Below are 20,899 nucleotides of genomic sequence, written 5' to 3'. Positions count from 1 at the left end.
TGCCAAACGTTCTATAGTAGATTTATAGTTTATTTATTTTTGTGATAAAACTTAAAGATAAATATTACATTGTCTAGAAATTTGAGAAAAATTGAATGGTTGAATGAAGAGATATGATATTTTAAAATTTAGAGAGAAAAAAAATCTTTAGAGGAAAAAAATATTTTGAAAGGATTTTACCATAATTTGGGCATTTTATACAAAGTAAAGGGATTTTTGGGAGCCAAGACTTTATATACATGTTAAAGATAGAGATATGGTACTATGGCAAAATTATGGTATAAAGATGGATTTTTGTAAGGAGATTATGGATTTTCTTTGAACTTATGGAAAATCTAACTTATCAACAAATAATTAATTATGATTTGGTATATCAAAAGATATTAAGGCATTTCAAGATGCTTTAAAAAGCCTTGTGTATAATCCTTCTTAAATAGAAAAGGTTTTTACTATTAAAATGTCTTTCTATATTGTTGCATTTATTTATTTTTTATAATAAGAATAAATCACTTATTGGAGCTTGGCCAATAAGTTAAAGCTAAACTCTCTACAGCTAGGTACTTAGTGTATTTGTATTTTTTGTTAAGGATGATAATGTTGACACCATAAAAACAAAAGAATGGAGTTAAAGAGTACTTGCAACTTGAGTACAAGACTACTCCCACTCCTTGCCTCTATGGCCACTCTTCCACTATTCTAATAACTATGGAATTTCTTAAGAACATTCATGCCCAATTCTAAGCATACTCACAAGTTTGTTGCATTTTGCAGGAGACAATAGAGCTGGAGCCGCCTAATGTACAAAAAATAATTGATGATATTAATGCCATGAAAACAATGTGACTAGGAATGTCATGAATACACTTAGTGTGCATGCCCACAATGTAGTCTGCTTGGTGCTCTAATACCTCTCTTGAAAATTAAATAATTAAATGCACCTTCTCCCATATGTTTTACTGGACCCCTGGATCCAGCCAATACTTTCAAACGTTGAAACCCAATACATGTATCCACGAGGCACTTCCTCTAAAAACCTAACTCCTACCGAAAAGGGAGGGAAAAAAAAGCCTCTTCAGAATATTTCCGGGTGATCTTTAGCAGCGTGACATTCTGCTATGCAGGTTGTGATTGGGGATGGTGGGGACGAATCCTCGAAGGCTGCATTATGATTGTCACGATTGTCGTTCTCATTCTACTTTTCATGCTCTGAGAGGCACAATTGGTGTTGAAGGCCAACACTGAGAGGATCGATCGAGCAGGCGTGGGGTCAGTTGAGCAGATAGTGTTGCAATGTGCCCCAGCTGATGCATGAAAGTGCTCAATGTGACGCACTAGCGTCGCATTCCACACGCATCACATGAGCACAGGCGGTACGATTAAGCAGAAGCTGTCCCTCGGCGGCTGGGTGTCTGCATCTGGCCCGCCACGACGACTGCGTTTCGATCCTCACACAGTCGTCAAGTTGGACAAACCGAGAACTCAGCCACCAGAGCGACCACCTTCCAAGCCCTGCCTAAATCCATCTGTAGTTTGCTCTGCTACAAATGCGGGTGTCCACTCCCCGAAACAAGCGTATCGTATAGATTGTTCGATTTTTACACCTTCGTGCTCTATTTTTGAACTCCGCTAACCATGGCGCTCGATAATGCGAATGAAACTGGGGGATTGAAGCTATATGTGGACCTCGGATCCCAGCCAGCTAGGGCAGTCACCATCTTCTGCAGGTCAGTGTTTGAATCTCCTCCGGTGCGCATAACAGACCTTTTAGCTACACCCAGACACAGATTTGCAGACTAATCTTCAAACGGTAGAGTCGTTCAGATACATGTGAGTAATTGCTCTACATTTTAACTGTACGTTTGGTTTTGTTTGCAAACATATATAATTTGGTGGCCTTACATTGAAGCAGTAGCAGATAGAGTGCCTTGGGATTCTACACAAACTCAATCATGTTACCAATGTCGAAATGGCTTCTCTTATGCAAATATGAGCAAGAGCAAGTGGTGGCTGCTAGTTCGAAGAAGCTCTTGTTCGCAGGATGAATGTTCACTTTTGCTGATTTTGATCCAGGGTTAACAAAATTGAAGCCCATGAAATTGGAGTTGATCTGAGAAAACTAGAGAACAGAACCCCGGAGTTCAGAAGTGAGAAACCTTGTCACTATTATATAACCTCAAATTAGTTCTTTTGTTCAGAGACGACAGCTAAGTTGAGTTACGGCTCATGTTATTTAAATCTTGCCCGATTGAGAGTTGGAAAAGAAAGACAATTATCCTGTACAGCATCGATTGTGAAGAAGTTTTTACTCACTGCTGAACACTAACAAACAACTCTTTGACACTTGGGGGTGGCAGAGATCAACCCCATGGGCTTGGTGCCTTGCATTGATGACCATGGATTCAAGCTACATGAGAGGTTCAGAATCCTTCACTTGTTCCGATTTACTGTAGTGGGCTTCTTTCCTAGAACTGAGTCATAGCTCCCCACGTTTCAAGTAACCACCACAAGGGAATAATTCATGACTCGTAATAGTTGGTGCTTGGTACCTTTGATGCAGCCACGCAATCATGCGATACTTGGCTACCACGCATAATGTGGCTGATCATTGGTATCCCAAAGATCCACAAAAACGTGCACTTGTTGATGCTGCTCTTGACTGGCATCACTTGAATCTTCGAAAATATGGAAGTGAGTAACTTCATGCTTCATGTTTCATACACATGTCCCTTTTCTATTATTTAGGAACTTGTTCCCATGAAGACTGCTCAGTCGTCTTTATGCCAAATTGGCAGCTCCTACCAACTATCAGCAGGAAGAGCTATTCTGATGACGACTGAATTTCATTGGCGTTTAAAAGTAACAAGCATTGCAGCAACTAGCTAGAATTTTGTGAACCCTGCGGTGCTCATGGAGCTCATGGTCTTGACTTCTTGGACATGACAGGTCAATTGGTCATAAACCGTGTGTTGGTGAAGGTACCTGCTCATAAGAATTTCTTCCCAAATCTGGGAGAAGAGACTCGCAAATCCTTGGCAGATGATGCTTCCAAGACTCTACCACAGATCCTCGACGCCCTAGAATTGATGTTAGAACACGGCAAATTCCTGCACAATGCTGATCTAGTGTCCATAGCAGATTTGAGCCTTTGCTGTGAGCTAACGCAACTGCAGGTAACTAAATCTGATTCATTTCTGGTTACTTGCCTATGCACTAACTTTGGGATTCGAAGAGATCTCCATATCTAGAAGACGTAATTCCACCGTCGTTGCAACGTCTTTTTAGGCATTGCATGTAAATCAAGTTACGTGGTGCTTGGAATTTCTTTTGATTAATTTAGGGCTCACTTGAATTCAGTTGCTTGACAAGGATGATCACAAGAATATGCTGGAACATCGCAAAAGGATCACAACATGGATGGCGGATGTTAAAGATGCTACAAATCCCGAATTTACAGATGTGCACCAGGCCATCTTCAATTATAGCAAACATGTTGAAGAGCTCCGTGCACAAGGGAATTTTTTTTAATTTCAAGCAACTGTGCCCTGGGCTTGGACCAAAGGACATTCTTTTACTTGACGATCTGAGCCATTGATGTCGGGCAGTAACATGTTGAACCGCCTGTCTCAGGCAAACATCTATGTTGGTCTACGGCACATGTTTGCACCCCGGTATATTACAAATGGGTGGCTAAAAGTTTGGCACATCGTCTGGAGTAAATACCATCGCCACTGTATGTCTGATCACTAATAAATGGCCATGTACAGTTAATTTAGTTATTGAATATTCAAAACTGAATCTCTCTTTTCAAACTCTCGGAATAAAATTTATACATAACAAAATCTAACAGATGGTTGAATAAATTTACAGTGTTATCCGCAATATCACTCATCTCGTGGCATGGTTTCAACAGTACCTGTATGACTATCTGGCCGTCTGGATAGGGATATGAACCTCAGGATGACTGACATGAATGAGTTCACGATCCTGCCAAGTGCCATTGAGCTGTAGTGACTATGCTTGGTCTCTGAAACGATGAGTCTCCTGTCGGTTAGAACTCTTTCATATATACACATGGAGCATTCAAATCTACGTAAATGAGAATGCTTCCTGCAAGAGATACATTATTTTTCCCTTCTCTTCTCCCAAGTCGCACTTGCCTGTGCTTTACCAGCTTGACTCACAATGCTCGGGTGGTTGAACCAGGATATCCTGTTATTATTATTATTACTAGCTTGGACGTTCTTGTCTGCATTTGAATTGACGACCATCCCAGGCTGCAAGAATTGCCATCTGTCTACCCGATCTCTGGTCTTTGGGGTCAGTCCTTGTTCCACATGACACAGTCTTTTCCTTTCTGCATCGGAATTATGAGCTCCCACTTCCGATCTCACCCCATCAATAATAGAACCGAAGAATACCTGCTTGAACTGTGTTGTAGTATCGACCTTCACCAAGCCTCCCTTTTCTTTCCCTGGTCGAGGCACCTCAAGCTGTCCACTTTCAACGCAGCTGCCACCTTCGCATCTCATCCCTCGAACGATATCCCCACCATGCACGGGCTCTGGTTTAGGCTTTAACCATTGCTCGTTTTCGACAGCCCCAACTCTGTCCAAAGTCTGCTGGTCGGCTGCGATTGAAACTTTTTGGTTTCGAACTGAGTGTTCCGTTCCATGCATGCCTGTCTGGTCTTGATAGTTTGATCCTGAAATAAAACGCTTGTTATCTTGGAGATCTTTCGTTCTTGAAAGAGGGTCTGGTCTCGAGGCGTTGGAATCGAGGAGCAGCTCTAGTTCATGCGTTGATGGAACTAAAGGTTGAGAAACTCCATTTTTTGGTTCACTCCCAAGCAGTGTCTTCCTGAGGACATCACTGATTTCAATATTCTCTTGCCGACTAAGATTTAAGTCCTGTGGTTCCCAATTAGAGGTTTCTCCAACTGCCACTTGAAGGAAGTCATCCCTTCCCTCCCTGCGTTGAGTAGTTTTTCTCCTAGTCTTTTTACCCTCTTTCGGAGGACCAACTTCCTCAAGTGGCTCCTTCTTGGGTGTTTTTGGGACCATTGGCTTAACATTCTTTGCATTTTGGCTCGTATCGTCAGCTACATGGGAAGCATGAAAGCCTGCCTTTGAATCTGGTTTGTCATGAACATGCTCTACTTGCTCCCTACATGCTTGATTAGAGAGACCAGCAATCACTGCTTCAGGCCCATCTGCATCAATTCTGGGATTTTTTTTAAAGATAGGCATAATATCACGGGAAATTTGCTGCCTCCCCAACCTCTCTAATTGGAAAATATGGGTTGCTTTATCCGCTGCAAACAAAACCAAGAGTTAAAAATTCTTAATACAAATTTCAGAAAGTGTACGAAGTCAATACATTATACCCATATATATCATATCATACTAAACAAGCTTCAAATAAAAGATTAAAAAAGTAAATTAACAAATAATAATAAATTTAAAGCAGGGCACCCTCTGTGCAAGTTATTTTTCGGAGACTTACCGTAGTTTTCAATCTGCCCTTGTGCTGTGTGAGCCAGTTTCTCAACTGTACTAGAAGTATCCTCTCCTAAGTCATGTTGAACGGGATCTGAGTATCCATTTTCCTTGTTACCAATAGTCTTTCTTTTCACAAGGGCCGAATAGATAGCTTTCGTTTTGGATTTTGGAGAAAGTTCAGACAACATTGGAGGCTGCAATGATACTCCAGAGGGTTCATCCTGTTCATCCTCAGAACCTGAACTTAATGGCTGGTTCGCTTGCAGCATGCGAGACTGACCATCATAGCGCCTTTGGTATGCTTGAAGAGGGACTACAGGTTTCATCGTACCTATCATGACATCCAACTTATAATGAGTCTCCCAGTCTTTGGGCGACATTCGAGTACTTGGTAGCTCTACCACACGGAAAACATGAACTAGGAAGACCGGGTTGTTTGGATTCGGATCCATGAGCTCAAACACCAAAGCATCTCCTTCTTCCAAACAATGAGATAGGGAAAATTCTCTGAAGCTTTTCAAACAGGCACTCTTCTTTCGATTTCCGGCCCAGCGTGCGGTCGATTTCTGACCCCCTGAATCCACGAGTGTCACTCTAACAAGTTTCCTTGGAAGCCACTGCTTAGCAAATGCGCTTGGTATAGACTGCAACACAACCAGTCAAGTCTAGTTGTAAGGATACTGTCTTTTATTTATTTAAAACAAAGGGACTGTTGAAACTTAACTGAGTCACATCGGGTTCACTAATCATCATAAAGGGTTCACCTCTGAATCAGTCAAAAAGCACATCTTAGGGGCAACTTTTAGACTATTACAAATATCCACAAAGAAATTGGAGTTCATTACGCTGTCGTCGGAAAAAACGTCACTATAAAATTGTGAAGGGGCCTACCACGAGAAAGTGACAATAAACACTTGAGTTTCGCATGACAACTGTCACACTTGGATTTTTGGTGTTTAAGTTCCGCGCACCCAGCTCTGTCCTCCTCCTCTCCTCCATCGTCACAGGGCGTCTCCGGGACTGAAGTGCTGTATATTTGTAGCTTGGCATATTGGGCAGCACATTAGCTCCTCTTGGCAACGGACTACTCCCTCCAAGCTTTTCCATTCGGCAACCACTATATGCAGGCAACTTGGGTACAGGAGGTCCCAATCCCTTTGGTTTTGCTCTACTCTTTCGTTTTCTCTTTGTGGGATCTGCAGGAGGTCTTCGCAATTCCACGCTTTTTCGTATTTCTATTGGCTCTGAGATATGATCATCCAACTCAATCCTAAAAATGTTTATCAACAGCGTAAGGTTTATACGATCAATCATCTCAAATACGCAGACATCTCCTTCTTCTAAAAGGTGATCGACTGCAAATCTTTTCCAACCAGCGCTCAGCCGCCTCCCCGAATGGTTTACAAGCCACTTGCACATCCAAGTTTGGCCGGTTGAGTCTACCAAAGTCGCATCTCTTGTTTCATCAGGCAAGGCCGCGCATCTTAATGTCTGTCATAAAAATCATATTTAAGAGAGCGTATTTGTAATTATGGCAATCCATTCACTTTATTCTGTGTTATGATTCCGAACATAAACTTAATCCTTCAATAAACTCATCGCATATCCTGCAATCAATTGAACACTTCGACGTTTCTATCTTGCATGAACATTGCTAAACCACTGTAATTAACAACATGGAATTCGTTTGTGAACATGCTATGATTTATCACAAAACCCAATACAACAACACTTTACATCCATATCTTCAGAGCATTGAACAAGCTCTTGCAATACAGGAAGCAGCTCACTGTATCACAATTGGATCATCACCTCATACCATGACTTGATTACACAATTGCACTTCGACGTTTCTTTTATTCGAAGGACGCCAAAATTATGTTGAAAATAGCTGTAAAATCTACGAATGCAGAAATTCATGGATCAAATATCCATGCCTAAATCGACGACAGAAACTATTGGACAAATTTGAATAGAAATTGAGAAATACTTACCAGTGAAAACCCCGCATAGACCTGTGAAGGCTTCAAGACAACCATAACATGAGGATTGGGTGTCCAGAATTCAGATGCTTCATCCATTGCCCTCTGTCTCTCAGCATCTGTTGGTGGCCGAGGTCGTCGAGGTTTAATTTCCCACCTTTCCCTAGGTCTTGCAGGTGGATCGTCCTTCATTATTCTGGGAAATTCCACTTCTTTCGGTAATCCAGGAGGAACAGTAACTCCAGTATGGCTTTCGTCCAGTTGCGAAGTTTCAAGAGGTTGATTTGGCTGCAAGTTCATAATAGTTGTCCTGTCTTGCACTTGCGTCGAACATGGTTTTTGACCTTGAGGAGCCAAGAACACAGTCCCACCTAAATGTGCAGGCATACCATCAGCTATCTGCTCCTGCTGGGCTAACAATGACTGTAGCTGTTGTGGGGAGTGCGTTGCAGGAGAGTAGAAACATTGAATTTCACTGATTCCGCTTGGCAATGCAGTGAAAGGTGCTGCTGTTTGAAGATTTTTCTGCGTTGAGTAAGCACTAATCTTATCATTCAACTCCACCAATGTCTCCTCTCTCTCCCTAGACTGTGATCCTGGCATCAGAAAATGCAGTCCTTGCTTTGATATTGTGAATGACTCTCCAATATGTCGTATAATTCCACATTCCTCTGCACAATTTCAACCAGCTGCTTCACTTCGAATTACAAGTTGCTTCCAAGAACATTGACCCATAATTTTGTACAGAACTCACCTCGCAATTGATTACTGGTAGTAGGCAAAAAACATGCAAATCAGAAATTTGTATCTTTGATCCAAAAAAAGTTATCAGACACTATCACATGTGGATCTAAATACCCGAAACACTTAACAACTTCTGTTACTGTATAGTCTTGCGATTAAGTCATCAACTTGGATACGTTCTGGAGCCCTTATCAGACAATTGTATCAATTGCTCAATCTTTCTTGTAGTGGACAGCCCAATGATTTGTAAATCTTCAAAGGCTCTAAAGACGGGGAAAACTCTGATCAAGTCTACACGCACTAGAATGAACAGTGCACTATTTGTTGGAAATGCTTTTCTAGATCTATATGCGTCTCTTCTTCAAATTAGTCCTTACTGAGGTCATTAAAATGCATACTTTGTAAAGTTCTAGGTCAATTATGAAGAAACACGCTGAATATTAATGTCTCAGAGGGACGGGGTCTGAAATACCTGCCGTGCTGTTGGTTTCGTTTGCTTTCTGCGGTTCACTCTCTTGCACTACGCCATCACAGACTTTCTGATTGCCATATATGGATGGTGAGGCTCGATTGGCAAAATACTTTGCAACAGCAGCGTACTGAGGTGCCATCGGAGATTGTGATTTTAGCTCAGTTATATCACTTGTACCTGGAGATTGGTTATCTTCTCGACTTTCAGCTGTGTGCTTCACTCGTGCATTACCAGAAAGGTTGTCAGTCTTAGAAGGGGTGGAGACCATGCTACTGTCAGGATGTTTGGTCCTGCCGAGATTAGCTACTCTGACAAAGGTATAATCCTTGACGCGGAAGATATGAACCGTAAGAGTAAGAGTGTTTGGGTTCTTGAGCTCAAAAACAACAACGTCTCCTTTTTCAAGCTTATTATCACGCACAAATTTTGCCCATCCAGCACCTAGAACCATGTGCGATGCAGTAGGAATAAACGTAACAGCCCATTTATTGTCAGCGTCGTCAATTAAGAGCAATTGTGCTCTCTCCTCTGGAAACCACTTCCGAGCGAATACAGAAGAAAAGTACTGCAATTCCCATCCCCCATCACACTCGTTTCAAACCCAAAATTGAGCAAGACAGAGTAGAAATCATTTAATGTTCATAATATACATGGCACATGGCAAATGACACGTACCACATGCATGACAAAAATAAATGTAACACCTGTTCTGAAGTTCAGTACTAATGAGTAAAACCTATGCAATAAGAGATCGTAGTTTACCGATTGACTTTTGGTAATCGCCGTTTTGTTCACTACAAGCATCGTTCTTGGGTTAGCCGTCTCATATGCCTGTGCAGCTTCCATAGCCATAAACCTCCGCATCTCGGTTTCATAAACTGCTCGATGAGCCCGCTTTCTTACAATCGCTTTGTTACAATCATCGATATCATCGATCTCCTCCATTTCCACATTTCTTTTCTCCGACTCTGAGCTGGAATAGTCTTCTGATAAAGGCCCTACCTGTACAGGTGTGGAAGCTCTAACCGTATCTACACTCTGTTGTGGATCAGGATCGTGGTCAGACTTAAACTCAGATGCAATATGTAGCTTCGTCTCGATCTCGGCATTCCCCTCTTCAACTATCGACCTCTCAAGGCCAAGCTGCTGCATACACAACTTCTTTCCAATACCAGAAAGAGATTTCACCTCATCTAAAGTTTTACGTTTACCTCCGAGATTTGTTAGAGAAAACTCACGACCTCCCTCCGAGGGTTTGAAAATCGAAAGATGCACTTTGGGTCCCTCAGGTGTGAGTGCATGAGAAGGATGATCCTTCTCGCAGCCAAACTTGTTGTAGATTTTAACAGAGAACTTCGAGTCAGCAATGAGGGTACACACTACATAGTCGCCTGCACCAATATTGTGGTGAACAACGAACTGCTTCCATCCGCCACAAAACGCAAATCCTTCGTCATTGGAAACAGACGCCTGTCCAACCCAGCCACTAGGACCCTTCAGAGTCACCACATTCCCAATCCTAGGGCCATGCTGTTCCATAAACGAGCTCGGTAGTCGCTGCAAGCAACATCAACAACGCTGAGATGAAGGTCTACAAAGTTCTCCAAACCCAAGCATAGTGTTTCGGTCCTTCTCTGAAGAACTGTGTCGAGAAAATTAAGGGACTACAGGAAACTCGTGAATTACCCTAGCGGTCTTGAAGTGTAAGTCACAGAGTAAGCTTACAAAGTTAACCAACAAAATGGACCGTTATTCCATTAGGAGGATAGACTGACTGCAAATTGCGGATTCAGAGCAAAGGATGCTTACAACAAATCCTGCATTGTTGGGCAAATGCTTGTCACGAATCATCTTGAGAAAAGAAGGGGCTCCCACCGACTGATCCTCATTCAATTGACATTGAGCGCCATGAGACTCGACGCAAGTCTCCGTAAATGACGCACAAGGCCTGAGCCCCTCGAGGTCTGTCTTCATCGTGAACCGGCTAACCAATAAGTTTGAGATTCATAACAGCCGTCAATCCACGCCACTCACCATTCTATTTACATCTCTGAAAGAAGTAGAGGTTCCACTTAGAAACCGTGGTTAACCAAGGAACACAATGAGCGAAAAAAGCATAATTTGAACGTCCACTAGCACACAGCTCTATATATTTCTTGAAGAAGGTTTCAATGACATGGATATCGGTTACACCATCAGCATTTTTTAATACCTAGTGCTAAAATCCACTACTTGTAAATTCGTCCGCAGATTGTTTACAGAAAGTTGCACGTTCGAGGGAATTCCTGGTCATTTTCATCCCAGTGGACAACTGTGTGCAACAAGCACTTTCCAGAAACAAAAACCTCTCAAATAATATGTTTATGCATCCATAATCAGTGGGTTTGCAGGCCAGACCGCGGAATCTGGTCATAAATACACGTTCCAAAATATAACTGAGGCTTTCCGAAAATTACATCACAGCAAGCTTAATATGCTTCATTACCAATTCGAAAAATTACAACACTCAAGGCAATTGGACAATATACAACAAGCATATTTCCTCATCAAAGAGAAGACCAACCAACCTAATTTGCTTCCCAAGATGAGTTCGTTACAGAGCCTGCTAGGATGAGAAAATTTCTACTGACAATTTTCAAATAAAGAACAGACCGTCACGTGAACTCCCTAACGAGGATAAGCATCACACACACACACACACACAAATATATATATATATATATATATATATATATATATATATATATCATGTTTAGGACATCCTTCTTGGAACAATCACCAAAAATGATATGACAAATTAGCTGTAAAATAGAAAAAAGTGGAACAAGTCCAGAGGAAAAATTCTTGAAAGACCCAATTTCAAAGTCCTTGTGTTGAATCACAATCTTTGCCACTCTTTTAGAAACTAAGCAAGCACCCGAATTGCATATGATGTCACATACACATAAGAGCCAATTCACAATTAGTACCAATCGTGATGCTTGAGCACTCTCCTACACCCACGCTCAGAAATTTTAAAAGCGCAGAGAGGAGTGACTACCAAGTACATGCGCAATATCAACACTGAAACAGCATTTCGTGATCCTGCATTCCATTCCAAAATAAATTACAAGAGTTCCTGCAACCATCAATACTGACCTTTATCAGAAATGATTGGAAAAATACTCTCAGAAGCTAGGCAACTACAACGACAATCATGTCATTTACTGTAAACAAAGCACTTCACTTGCAAGTTAACAAAACAACTTATCACTCAATATAAACAGATTATTCAAGTTCGTCACTAGAGGTAAGCAACATGCAAAACAATGCATTCTCGCTGTTGCAATTGTCTTGCACATTCATAGATCTATGTTTTCCATAAGGTTCCTCTTGATTTTTAAAACTTATTAGTGAGGTTGCAGACTATGGCATAGAAAGCTTAGACGCGGAGGCATCTCCCCACAAAGCCACATTCAGAGGCAATTACCAAGACAACAGAAGTTCGCACCACATGTGGCATTGATGAATGTGTATGATCACATCGTACAGAGATAAGGATGGTCGTAGACGCTACTGATCGTTGCATAAGCCTTGTGACCGAATGTACTCAAGTCCAGTCCCTCTCAAAGTTCCTACCTACTTCGTAGAGGCTCTTAACTACAAGAATCCGAGAAATGTCTCCCAATTTACAGGACTCTAATTATGACTTGCAGAGATTCCGCATAATCTGTGAAATGCTTTCGAAAACTGTGTTTCTCAGCGGTTCTCCTGGCGGAGATCTCACGTACAAATCCAGACATGTTGCAGCTCGGTATGAGCACTTTCCAGGGAGCAGGCACTACGCTGGCAATCCTTAGAGTCCAAGCAAGAGGACAAAACCAAAGGCTTAACTCAAGGCAAGACGATTTCGAGACAATCAGAAATTTTGTAAGAAATTGTTTTATACTTGCAAGAAATAGAATTACAACTTTGAATTGGATTCACTTAGAGCTGATTCCACGATCATGAACGCAAAAGTGCAACCGAGCGCACTTTCTTCTTCTTCTTGTAAGTTTTAAAAGCTCAAACGTCTGGTTCTATTTTACACGGCTTACGACTGCAAATAGAAGCGAGAAAGACGAAAGACAACGAAGTGAAGCGAAAAGGAAAAGAATTCTTCGCTATTGTCACAATTCTCCGTCACTTAACCCTAATTCATTGGGACTAAAGAAACTGCCTCTTCATACATCACTCAAAACTTATTGACCATGAACTCGATAATACCGTGAAAACTGCTGTTGCAAGGACACACGAGCCTGTTCCGATATATTCTTCAGCCAGATAATAAGACAAAAAAGATCTTCTGACGCAGAAGCAAGTGTATTACCCGATTTAATTCAAGAATTTCAAATAACTGCGGACTAAAATCCTCAAGTCAATTGAGATACGAAGCTTTGCACCTCATTGCCTATGATTAGTAGATGCAACCTGCAAAATCGAAAAAAGAACTTCCTCCCAACGAAAACAAAGAGAAAAGCTCCTCCTTGGCGAAGGTTCCTATGCTACCAAAAAAATTCTCCAAGGGGTCTTTCATGTCTGACCCTTCCATAGAATGCTCCCGGCCCCGATTGAGACATCCTAACGGCCACGACGAAGCCAATAATTTTCCCTTTGCGCTCTTCATACAAGAATCCCGTTTCCAATACCCTAGACCCGAATCCACGACGCGATCACGCACACAAGTCTCGCCTCTGCAAATCAGAAAACACAAAGAATTCTGCAGGAACTCACGCTGGCATGGAGCATAAACCCGGTGATGGTGAAGAAAAGACACACGAAAGCCAGATCAAAGCAAAAGGGCGGTTCAACAACTGACCTGAAGAAGATGCAAGTGTAGACGTCCTCCACTAGCCCATGATGCCATGTCGACTGTTGGTTCTTGGTCAAATCAAGAGCAAATTGCACGCCGAGTTCACAAGTTTCCGTGCAAGCAAGACAGTCATGGATTCTTGCAGGATGGAGAGGGAGCGAGGAAGCGTAGAAAAGCGGAGCAATGACGCGAATATTGGGCCATGAAAGCACCGATCAGCGGAGGCTGGCCTTGCTCGCACAGAGACACACACACACCCAGCGAGAGAGAGAGACTGAGGAATAGAGAGCTGCTGGAAGGCGGAGCATATCCATGCCCGTGCTCATGACCTCATTTCCTTCAGACCTCTCCGCCTTGCCATGTCCCCCCATGACGTGGCTGGTAACTTCGGCTCCATCATTGACCACGGTAACTTATCCGGCATCATCCTCCTCCTCCTCCTCCTCCACCACTCCCTCCCTCCCTCTCCCGCCCCCCCTTCCCCACCCTCCCTCCCCCAGACTAGATGCTGTTGTTGGTTTCTGCTGGTCTTTAGAGGCATTGGACCCCAAATACATAGACAGATGGACAGACATACAGACAGCCAGCCAGGCAAGCAGGCAGGCAGGGAGGCAGGCAGCCAGGCAGAACTGGAGCCATTCTCTTTTTTAATTTCCCTCACTGTGGACAATGGGTCTCCTCACTGTGAGGGGGGCCACCTCTGGCTTCTTTGCACAGGCATGCATCCATGCATGGATGCATGAGGAGGGGAGGGAGGGAGGTGAATGGGAGCAGGCCTCCTTGGGAGGAAGGGAGGGTATGGGAGCAGACCTCCTTGCAGTGGCAGTGGTAGCCGTGGGATGATGATGATGATGTGTGCAAGCATCAATGTCCAGGAGGAGCAGCACTGCATGGGTTGTCAGCATGGGAGCAGGCCTCTAGCTGGGGGCGCCCCCCCTCCCCCAAGTAAGCTCCAGGGGAAGTGGGGGAGTGAGGTGGGAAAGATAAAGCAGATTCCTGGAAGATTTCAGGCTGTCATGCAACCTCCTCTGCCCCCTTGATCTATGCAATGCAACACTGCCTTCCTGTGAGAAGGCAGGGCATGGGAGGAGACCTGACCTGACCCAACCTGACCCAACACAGCCCCACCCGGCCCAGCCATGTCCCCCACCCGGCCCAGCCATGTCCCCCACCCGGCCCAGCCATGTCCCCCACCCTCAACCTTTTCAGATCATGAGTGGGAATGTCTTAAGGTGGGGAGGGTCCTACCTCACTTCCCTGGTAAGGGAGCAGGGCATGACTCCTCCAACCTCCAGCCCTTTCAATACTTGTCATCATAGAGCTTATTTCCCACTGCAAGGTCAGGAGGAGGAGAATGCAATACTGGAATTCTAATTTCATTGGCATGAATTCAGGCTATTCAATAAGGGGGAGTGGATCTGGTAGACTCTTTTCTTCTTCTTCTTCTTCTTCCTCTACATCTTTTTCACATATTCTTTAATCTGAATTTTGGGATACTTTTCTGTCTATTTTATCATCAATATTAATGGATGCTGAGGGGGTAAAAGTTGATGGAGTGGATGAAAAGGTTAGCAGAAGAAATAAGTGGCAGGCTGTGACAATTGTGAATTGCTTGTAAAGTGAAGTCAAAGCTACAATAAAATTTAAAAGATTGTGGTCATGTTTACAAGAAAATTCATGTGTGCTCCATTGGTGACCATTGAGACACTATGGAAATTGTAACATTGCTTTAGAAACAACTTTTGTATATCCAAGTTGATATTCAAAACAAAAGAACAGTTTTTTATAAATGAGAAGATTTGTTTGTATCTTGCACCAAAAACCCATCTGTATTTTGTATAAATGTGTAGGCTCTTACAATAATTACACGATAAAAGGGGAGAAGTTTCAATATAAAATCATGACATTCTTTTTGTAAATGTTGGTTTTATGTTTCAAAATCCTACTGTTGGTGTTGAAACCATACTTTTGGTTACAATGATTCCATATTCAAATTGTCCTGATGTGCACTAAACAGGTTGTTCATGTGGGGCTTTGAGCAAATTCTACTGTTGAGCAATGGTGTTAAACACACAACCATGCACAAAAGAAATTGAAGAATTAATAGCATTTTAAAATTCTTATTTCAATCAGAAGGCCAGAAGAATATCAACAGGCCAAGCTTTTTTTGGGGATGGGTGTCCAAATAGACCAAGCTTTGAGAAGAAGCCCAAAGTGGTGAAGACCTTGGGTGGTGGGAGTTTGTGGAACTGTCATGGGGGGTGCAGAATTTGTGAAGGGTGGAAAGGCTTCATGAAGTTGAGTTGGATGCCACAGTGCAACATTCCAGACCCATGGCCTGTTATGCCATTTTTCCAAGTAGGATTCATCCCACCCAACCAAATATATGCTGACCTGGACTTCTAAACCCCTGTGATGTGATTGGCTTGAACCCTCCACTGACCACAACTCAGGGATCAATCACAATTATAAGTCTTGTCTCTTGGAGCATATGTCAGAAGTTCATGATGATTCAAATATGTGCCACAAATTTTGTAGCCTCATTGAGTTATTTGAACACCAGTCACAATGAGGTAGGAGAGAAAGATGAAGGAAAGTGAACTGTAATAAGCATTTAAGTGGCACCACACAAACCATGAACATGTATAAATGTTTTTCCTCCTCAAATGAGAAAACACATATGACACAAATGAGCTTTAGTTGGATTATTATAATAATAAATACATTGATTTAAATATTATTTTTATTCAAAAAGTCATCAAAATGGCCCTTGAGAATTGCAATTTTATAAAAGTTAAACATGTTTATTGTGGTTTATTAAAGAATTGTATACATGTAAATACACAATCATATATGAATATGTAACATTTATTCTATAAGTTAGAATTTGAGAAGACTCTGTTAGAATGTATATTTTAAATTACTTATAAAGAACTTGAAAATAATTTTTTACAATGGTATACTCTAATTTTTAAACATGTATTATCACTTTGCCAGAGAAAGGACCAACTGTTTCAATTTATTTTAAGAATTTAAAGAAATTGCAAACCTGTCATGCACATTGAAAATAAAAACTTCGTTTCTGATTAATTCTTTTCAATAATTTCAGAAATGAATTTTGCCAAATTCATTTAAATTCTTTAACTTTCATTAACAAGAATTATATTCCTGGCTCAAAAATTCATCCAATCAATGAACTTCAAGGACAGACTGAATATTTCAGCCAATCAGCAAGTTTCAAGGAAAGACACCAATTTGCAAATACTTTAGATTATGAGAGTAAATCACATCTTGTTGGGAATAGTACAATTTGTTTTCATTTTCTTTAAATATGGTGTCAATTTAGATTAGTGAAAAGGACTCATGATACCACAATTTTTTTTGGAAAGACTTATAAATTAATTATGCTTATTCTAAATTAAAGTTACAAAATAAATGTGCAATTTGTCTTTCTTTAATACACAATAAACTTTTAAGAAATGTTAATTTTAAATGATATCTTGTTTAGTGAACTTGATTTCTGTTTTTTTTTTTTTTTTTTTTTTTTTTGTGACTGTGATCAAAGTTTTTTTTATACATATGAATTATTTTAAAATAAAATATCTATGATCTTAATTTGTTTATTTATTTATTTTTAGAAGGATTTATAAGGTTAAAGATCCTTAGCTAAATTATAAGTACCATAAAATTTTAAAATAATTAGGTTTTTAAATGAATATATTACATATTGTCTAATATATTGGCAGATTTTTTTTTATTATATATTAATTACAAGAATAAAACACAAGTGATAATTACAAAAATCAAATTTGCATCACATACTTGAACTGGATCACAATTCATTGATTCTTTTTTGTTGTAGTTGATAATTGGTGATGGATTAAGTTTTTTTTAATAGATTCTCAAGTTTGGGCTTCTCCCATAAACCATTAGTCTTCTTCAGACCAAAAGAGGAGTAGGCAGACCTCATTAGTGGGACCTCAACAAGGAGGTCATTTCCTTCAGCACAAGAGAACAGGCAAAGTGGACATGGACCTCTGTGAAGGGAAGAGGCTCCTTTGTCTCTTCAATTGCCAGCATGTAGAAGTGTGGAAGGGCCACCAGGTGGGTTGCTTTGTGGAAGGGGTAAGTCCCCTTAGGGCATGATCATGATAGAAGCTAGGTCAAAAACCCTGTGATAGAGAGCAAGTTGAATGTATACTTATCTATGTCTTAGGTTTGATCATTCCACTGACTTTTTGTAAACCAGTGCAACCCATCCATGCTTGAGTGGTACATTTGGGAGGGGTTGGCACTGCCCCACACCTCTAAGTCTCATACATACCCAAAATGACTAAGAACCCACCACAACAAGGAATGGAGGAGGGGCCATGTTCCTTCTTGGTGAGGGTTGGGTAGAGTTGGGGCCAGCAAGGGAGGGACATTACCCAAGCACCAACCTCACTCATGAAGGACACCAACCACCAAGGGGGTCACATACTGAAAGCGTGACTCAAGGTGGTGTAGACTAGGGCTTTGGAAGGGGGCTGTTGTTCTTCCAATGGGCCTTGTTAAGTGGCTTGACAGGGGGGGTCTTCATCCCCTGCCCATGTTTTCCTCCACTATCACAGATATCTACCCACCAGCCCCTCCTCCACCTCCTTCTCATCATAGTCCATTTTTGGGGTTGTGGCTGAGACAACAAAATGGACTTAGGCATGACTCAGTATGACAACACCATAGTTGAGGTAAAATAGTTTAAGGCATGAATGAGCTTGGAAGCACAGGAGAGATGATGAATGATGTAATATTTTCATCCATTATGGTTGGCGTTCCGAATTAGGGTTTCGAAGTCTGCAGCTGCAAGGGAACTCGATCCCGTTGCGGGGAGTTTCGTGGTGCTGGATTGGACGTGGGAATTTCTCCTTCTTGTTATGATGAACTGCAGATGGGAACTTTTATGATTCCTTGATTCGAGAGGTTCGCGTAAGTTTGATGGTTTTGCGAGTTGGGGGTGTGAGATCCGCCATGCACGACGATGACGAGCGTGTTGTCTTTGAGGCGGCTGAAGGCGAGGAGGTGATTTTGTAGTTTTGGTTGAATGGGTGTTGGGTAGGAGTTGCTTTGGGGAATCCACGCGTACGGCATCGAAAATCTGTGTGGTACCTAGCTGTAGAGGCAGTAATGCCCATCAGCGGTGGTCGCCACGCGATTGCTCATGCTCAGTCTGGAATGGGAGATACCCCCATGATTGCTTTGACAACCTGTCAGGCAATCGGTATTGTGATGCGTGAGAATGTTTCAGTGTTTTCCTGCGCCCATATTCGCTTTTATATACATTACTCACGACCGTTGGGAAAATTAGATCTCACTCTCTCTCTCTCTCCCTCTCTCAATTTTGAGCTTTGATTGATGGTACAGGTGAAATTTCAAGCAACTTCATATTAGCCAGCAAAGTGCAGCATTGGAGGTCAAAGAGTGGTATTTTGATGGTCAGGTTACTGTTGACCACAACGAGTGTTTTTTGGGTATCGTACTTAAAACAAATATACGTAGAATTGTGTTTTTTTCTAATTTAGGATCGCAATTTTAATGGCGTACAAACATTGAAGTGGAATTACTACTGGTAAGGGTGATGCTCTTATTACCACGTTTTCTGTTTCTGAAGAGGTCGCTATTGGTCTCGACAGATAAATAAAATCGTTAAATGGTGACGGGGTGCAGACTCTCATTTCTCCCGTATTGTGAACTCGTTGCATATCAAAGAATGCGACTTTAGCTCATTAAGTACTTAATGAGCATTGAAGCGCATTCTTGTGTTGGAGGAGCTACGATTGTGAGAGATATCCGGAAGCTTGAATGTGGAGTACATATTTCTCTGGGATGCCCGGACGTGTTAATAACTTGATTAAATGAAGGGGATCGCGGAGGCAGTCAAATTTCTCATACTGGTAGTTGCGGGTGATGCAAATTGTTCACTTGTTAGTTGCTTTGGCCACCCATTATAGCATAGATTTCACTTACTAGTGGTTGAATAGACTCTAGAGAAATGCACGTTTTGATGCAATTATGCAAAAGAGGCAGGCGGTCGGTGTTTCATGGCTGCTTCAATTTCTAAGTATTCTTCATCCTGTTCTGCAATTGTTTCGAACTGATGTAGTGAACTGTTGTATGTTAGCGTCATAGTCCTGGATTTTTATGGTGTGCACTATTTGTTTCATTTTCTACTAGATTTATTCTGCAAACAGAGGTCATGGCAAAAATTGTAAACGTGACATTTTTACAAGTTTTACTGATACTTAGGGTAGTTGTGGGCTTCCAGGATGAATTACGTAACAGAAAACCTGAAGTCCTGATTTTCTGTATTTATCGGTATTTTCCGCTAGATTTGCAGGTGATTTTGACCTCACAAGAAGTATGCATCGAGTCTTGTTCCGTGTTTTGTTTTACATTCGTGGTTCCTTTTGTTGCAGGTTGTACTAGTGTTCTGCAACCTTGTTTCACGAGGATTTGGAGATTATATGCAAGTTTATGATTGAATCTATTTGAATTTGGGTGTAAAGTTATGTGTCTATCTCAGACGTGAAATAGTCTAAGTGCAATTTTTTATGATTTAGTCTTGATCTTGTATGTTTAGTCCGTTGTAATAGTATCACGAGTCTACCTTATTCCATTCACAACTCTGGTGTTCTATCTTGTGGATCTTCCATGTTCTAACGTCTGACTTGAATCTCCCTTCGATCCTGCTGTGGTTGCAAGAGGTCTACAAGGTGATATTCATGGTATTTTCCTCTTAGGTTATCAGGTCAATTTCGTGAGCTGTCATGCTGAAAGGTCTTTTTATGTGTTCAAGTCACTCTCCATTGAATGTGCCAGAGAACTTTGGTGACAAACCACGATCTCTCAAATCAAAAGGAGCCTCGCATTCGTCGCACTTGTAGTTCTGGTTGTTTTGGACGAAAGATATGTGCAGTGCAATCTCACACGTAAATTAGTTGACTGATATCATTTACTTTCTAAAACAGGTTTTCTGGTTTGAAGTTGAGACTTAAGTCGTCAAATATGTGTATGTTCTCTGTCTCGCAAGGGTGTGTGCGATGACCCCTTAGTGAGAGCTTTTGTTATATGACTAAGGGTCCAATAAGGTTAAATTTTTCGTTTGCTGAATGAAGAGTTGGCCATCGATTTTGGCGTGGAGCAGCAATATTTGACTATCGCGAGAAATGAAGCTATGGTATAGCGCACAAATTGATGATTATGAACGTCGTCGGCCAAGTTTAGTTATCTATTTATAAAAATTAAACCAACACAAAAATCTTCCAAACCTCCTATAGTCCTTAAGAATGGGGAGAAATCTGTGGTGTGTTCAAATCCCTGCAGGGCACCCATGTTT

The 20,899-nt window shown here is 41.5% G+C and overlaps 2 protein-coding genes and 1 long non-coding RNA gene across 7 annotated transcripts; 2 read left to right on the top strand and 1 right to left on the bottom strand.

The window, feature by feature from the left end:
• Window positions 1-1,490: 1,490 nt before the first annotated feature.
• Window positions 1,491-3,839, top strand: LOC112284925 (glutathione S-transferase T1). Of its 2 annotated transcripts, none has more exons than XM_024525313.3 (6): window positions 1,491-1,724; window positions 2,071-2,144; window positions 2,355-2,415; window positions 2,558-2,688; window positions 2,944-3,170; window positions 3,367-3,839. In XM_024525313.3, exons 1-6 carry the CDS (start codon window positions 1,633-1,635, stop codon window positions 3,523-3,525), a joined length of 744 nt encoding a protein of 247 aa, XP_024381081.1. In that variant the 5' UTR covers window positions 1,491-1,632; the 3' UTR covers window positions 3,526-3,839. The 2 variants fall into 2 exon arrangements, with proteins under 2 accessions (XP_024381081.1, XP_024381080.1); XM_024525312.3 differs by having other exon boundaries at window positions 3,355-3,839.
• On the bottom strand, window positions 2,349-13,993 carry LOC112284923 (uncharacterized). Of its 4 annotated transcripts, none has more exons than XM_024525309.3 (9): window positions 13,534-13,993; window positions 11,737-11,814; window positions 10,506-10,746; window positions 9,459-10,253; window positions 8,697-9,261; window positions 7,493-8,151; window positions 6,390-6,989; window positions 5,503-6,142; window positions 2,349-5,311 (listed from the first exon to the last, which is right to left on the bottom strand). In XM_024525309.3, exons 3-9 carry the CDS (start codon window positions 10,668-10,670, stop codon window positions 4,122-4,124), a joined length of 4,614 nt encoding a protein of 1,537 aa, XP_024381077.1. In that variant the 5' UTR covers window positions 10,671-10,746; window positions 11,737-11,814; window positions 13,534-13,993; the 3' UTR covers window positions 2,349-4,121. The 4 variants fall into 4 exon arrangements, with proteins under 4 accessions (XP_024381077.1, XP_073391511.1, XP_024381079.1 ...); XM_073535410.2 differs by having other exon boundaries at window positions 10,506-10,664; XM_024525311.3 differs by lacking the exon at window positions 11,737-11,814 and having other exon boundaries at window positions 13,534-13,672.
• A 3,139-nt stretch (window positions 13,994-17,132) lies between these two features.
• LOC149988604 (uncharacterized) lies at window positions 17,133-19,647 on the top strand. Its single transcript, XR_016504323.1, has 2 exons — window positions 17,133-18,585; window positions 18,928-19,647. It is a non-coding gene; the product is annotated as an uncharacterized LOC149988604 (long non-coding RNA).
• The last annotated feature ends 1,252 nt before the right edge of the window (window positions 19,648-20,899 follow it).

This window comes from Physcomitrium patens, chromosome 7 (assembly GCF_059467195.1).
Source record: "Physcomitrium patens ecotype Gransden chromosome 7, ASM5946719v1, whole genome shotgun sequence".
NCBI lineage: Eukaryota > Viridiplantae > Streptophyta > Bryopsida > Funariales > Funariaceae > Physcomitrium > Physcomitrium patens.
Note: the sequence above shows the minus strand (reverse complement) of the source record. Positions and strands in the feature narration are given on the sequence as shown.

What these genes read in the sequence shown, in the direction of transcription:
- LOC112284925 (XM_024525312.3), top strand. Translation starts at nt 1,633, where the DNA reads ATGGCGCTCGATAATGCGAATGAAACTGGGGGATTGAAGCTATATGTG. An exon ending in GCAGTCACCATCTTCTGCAG is followed by an intron (nt 1,725 to 2,070) that starts GTCAGTGTTTGA and finishes ATTTTGATCCAG; the next exon opens with GGTTAACAAAATTGAAGCCC. An exon ending in CAGAACCCCGGAGTTCAGAA is followed by an intron (nt 2,145 to 2,354) that starts GTGAGAAACCTT and finishes TGGGGGTGGCAG; the next exon opens with AGATCAACCCCATGGGCTTG.
- LOC112284923 (XM_073535410.2), bottom strand. An exon ending in TTTATTGTCACTTTCTCGTG is followed by an intron (nt 6,143 to 6,389) that starts GTAGGCCCCTTC and finishes GTTGTGTTGCAG; the next exon opens with TCTATACCAAGCGCATTTGC. An exon ending in AGGGCAGATTGAAAACTACG is followed by an intron (nt 5,312 to 5,502) that starts GTAAGTCTCCGA and finishes TTTTGTTTGCAG; the next exon opens with CGGATAAAGCAACCCATATT.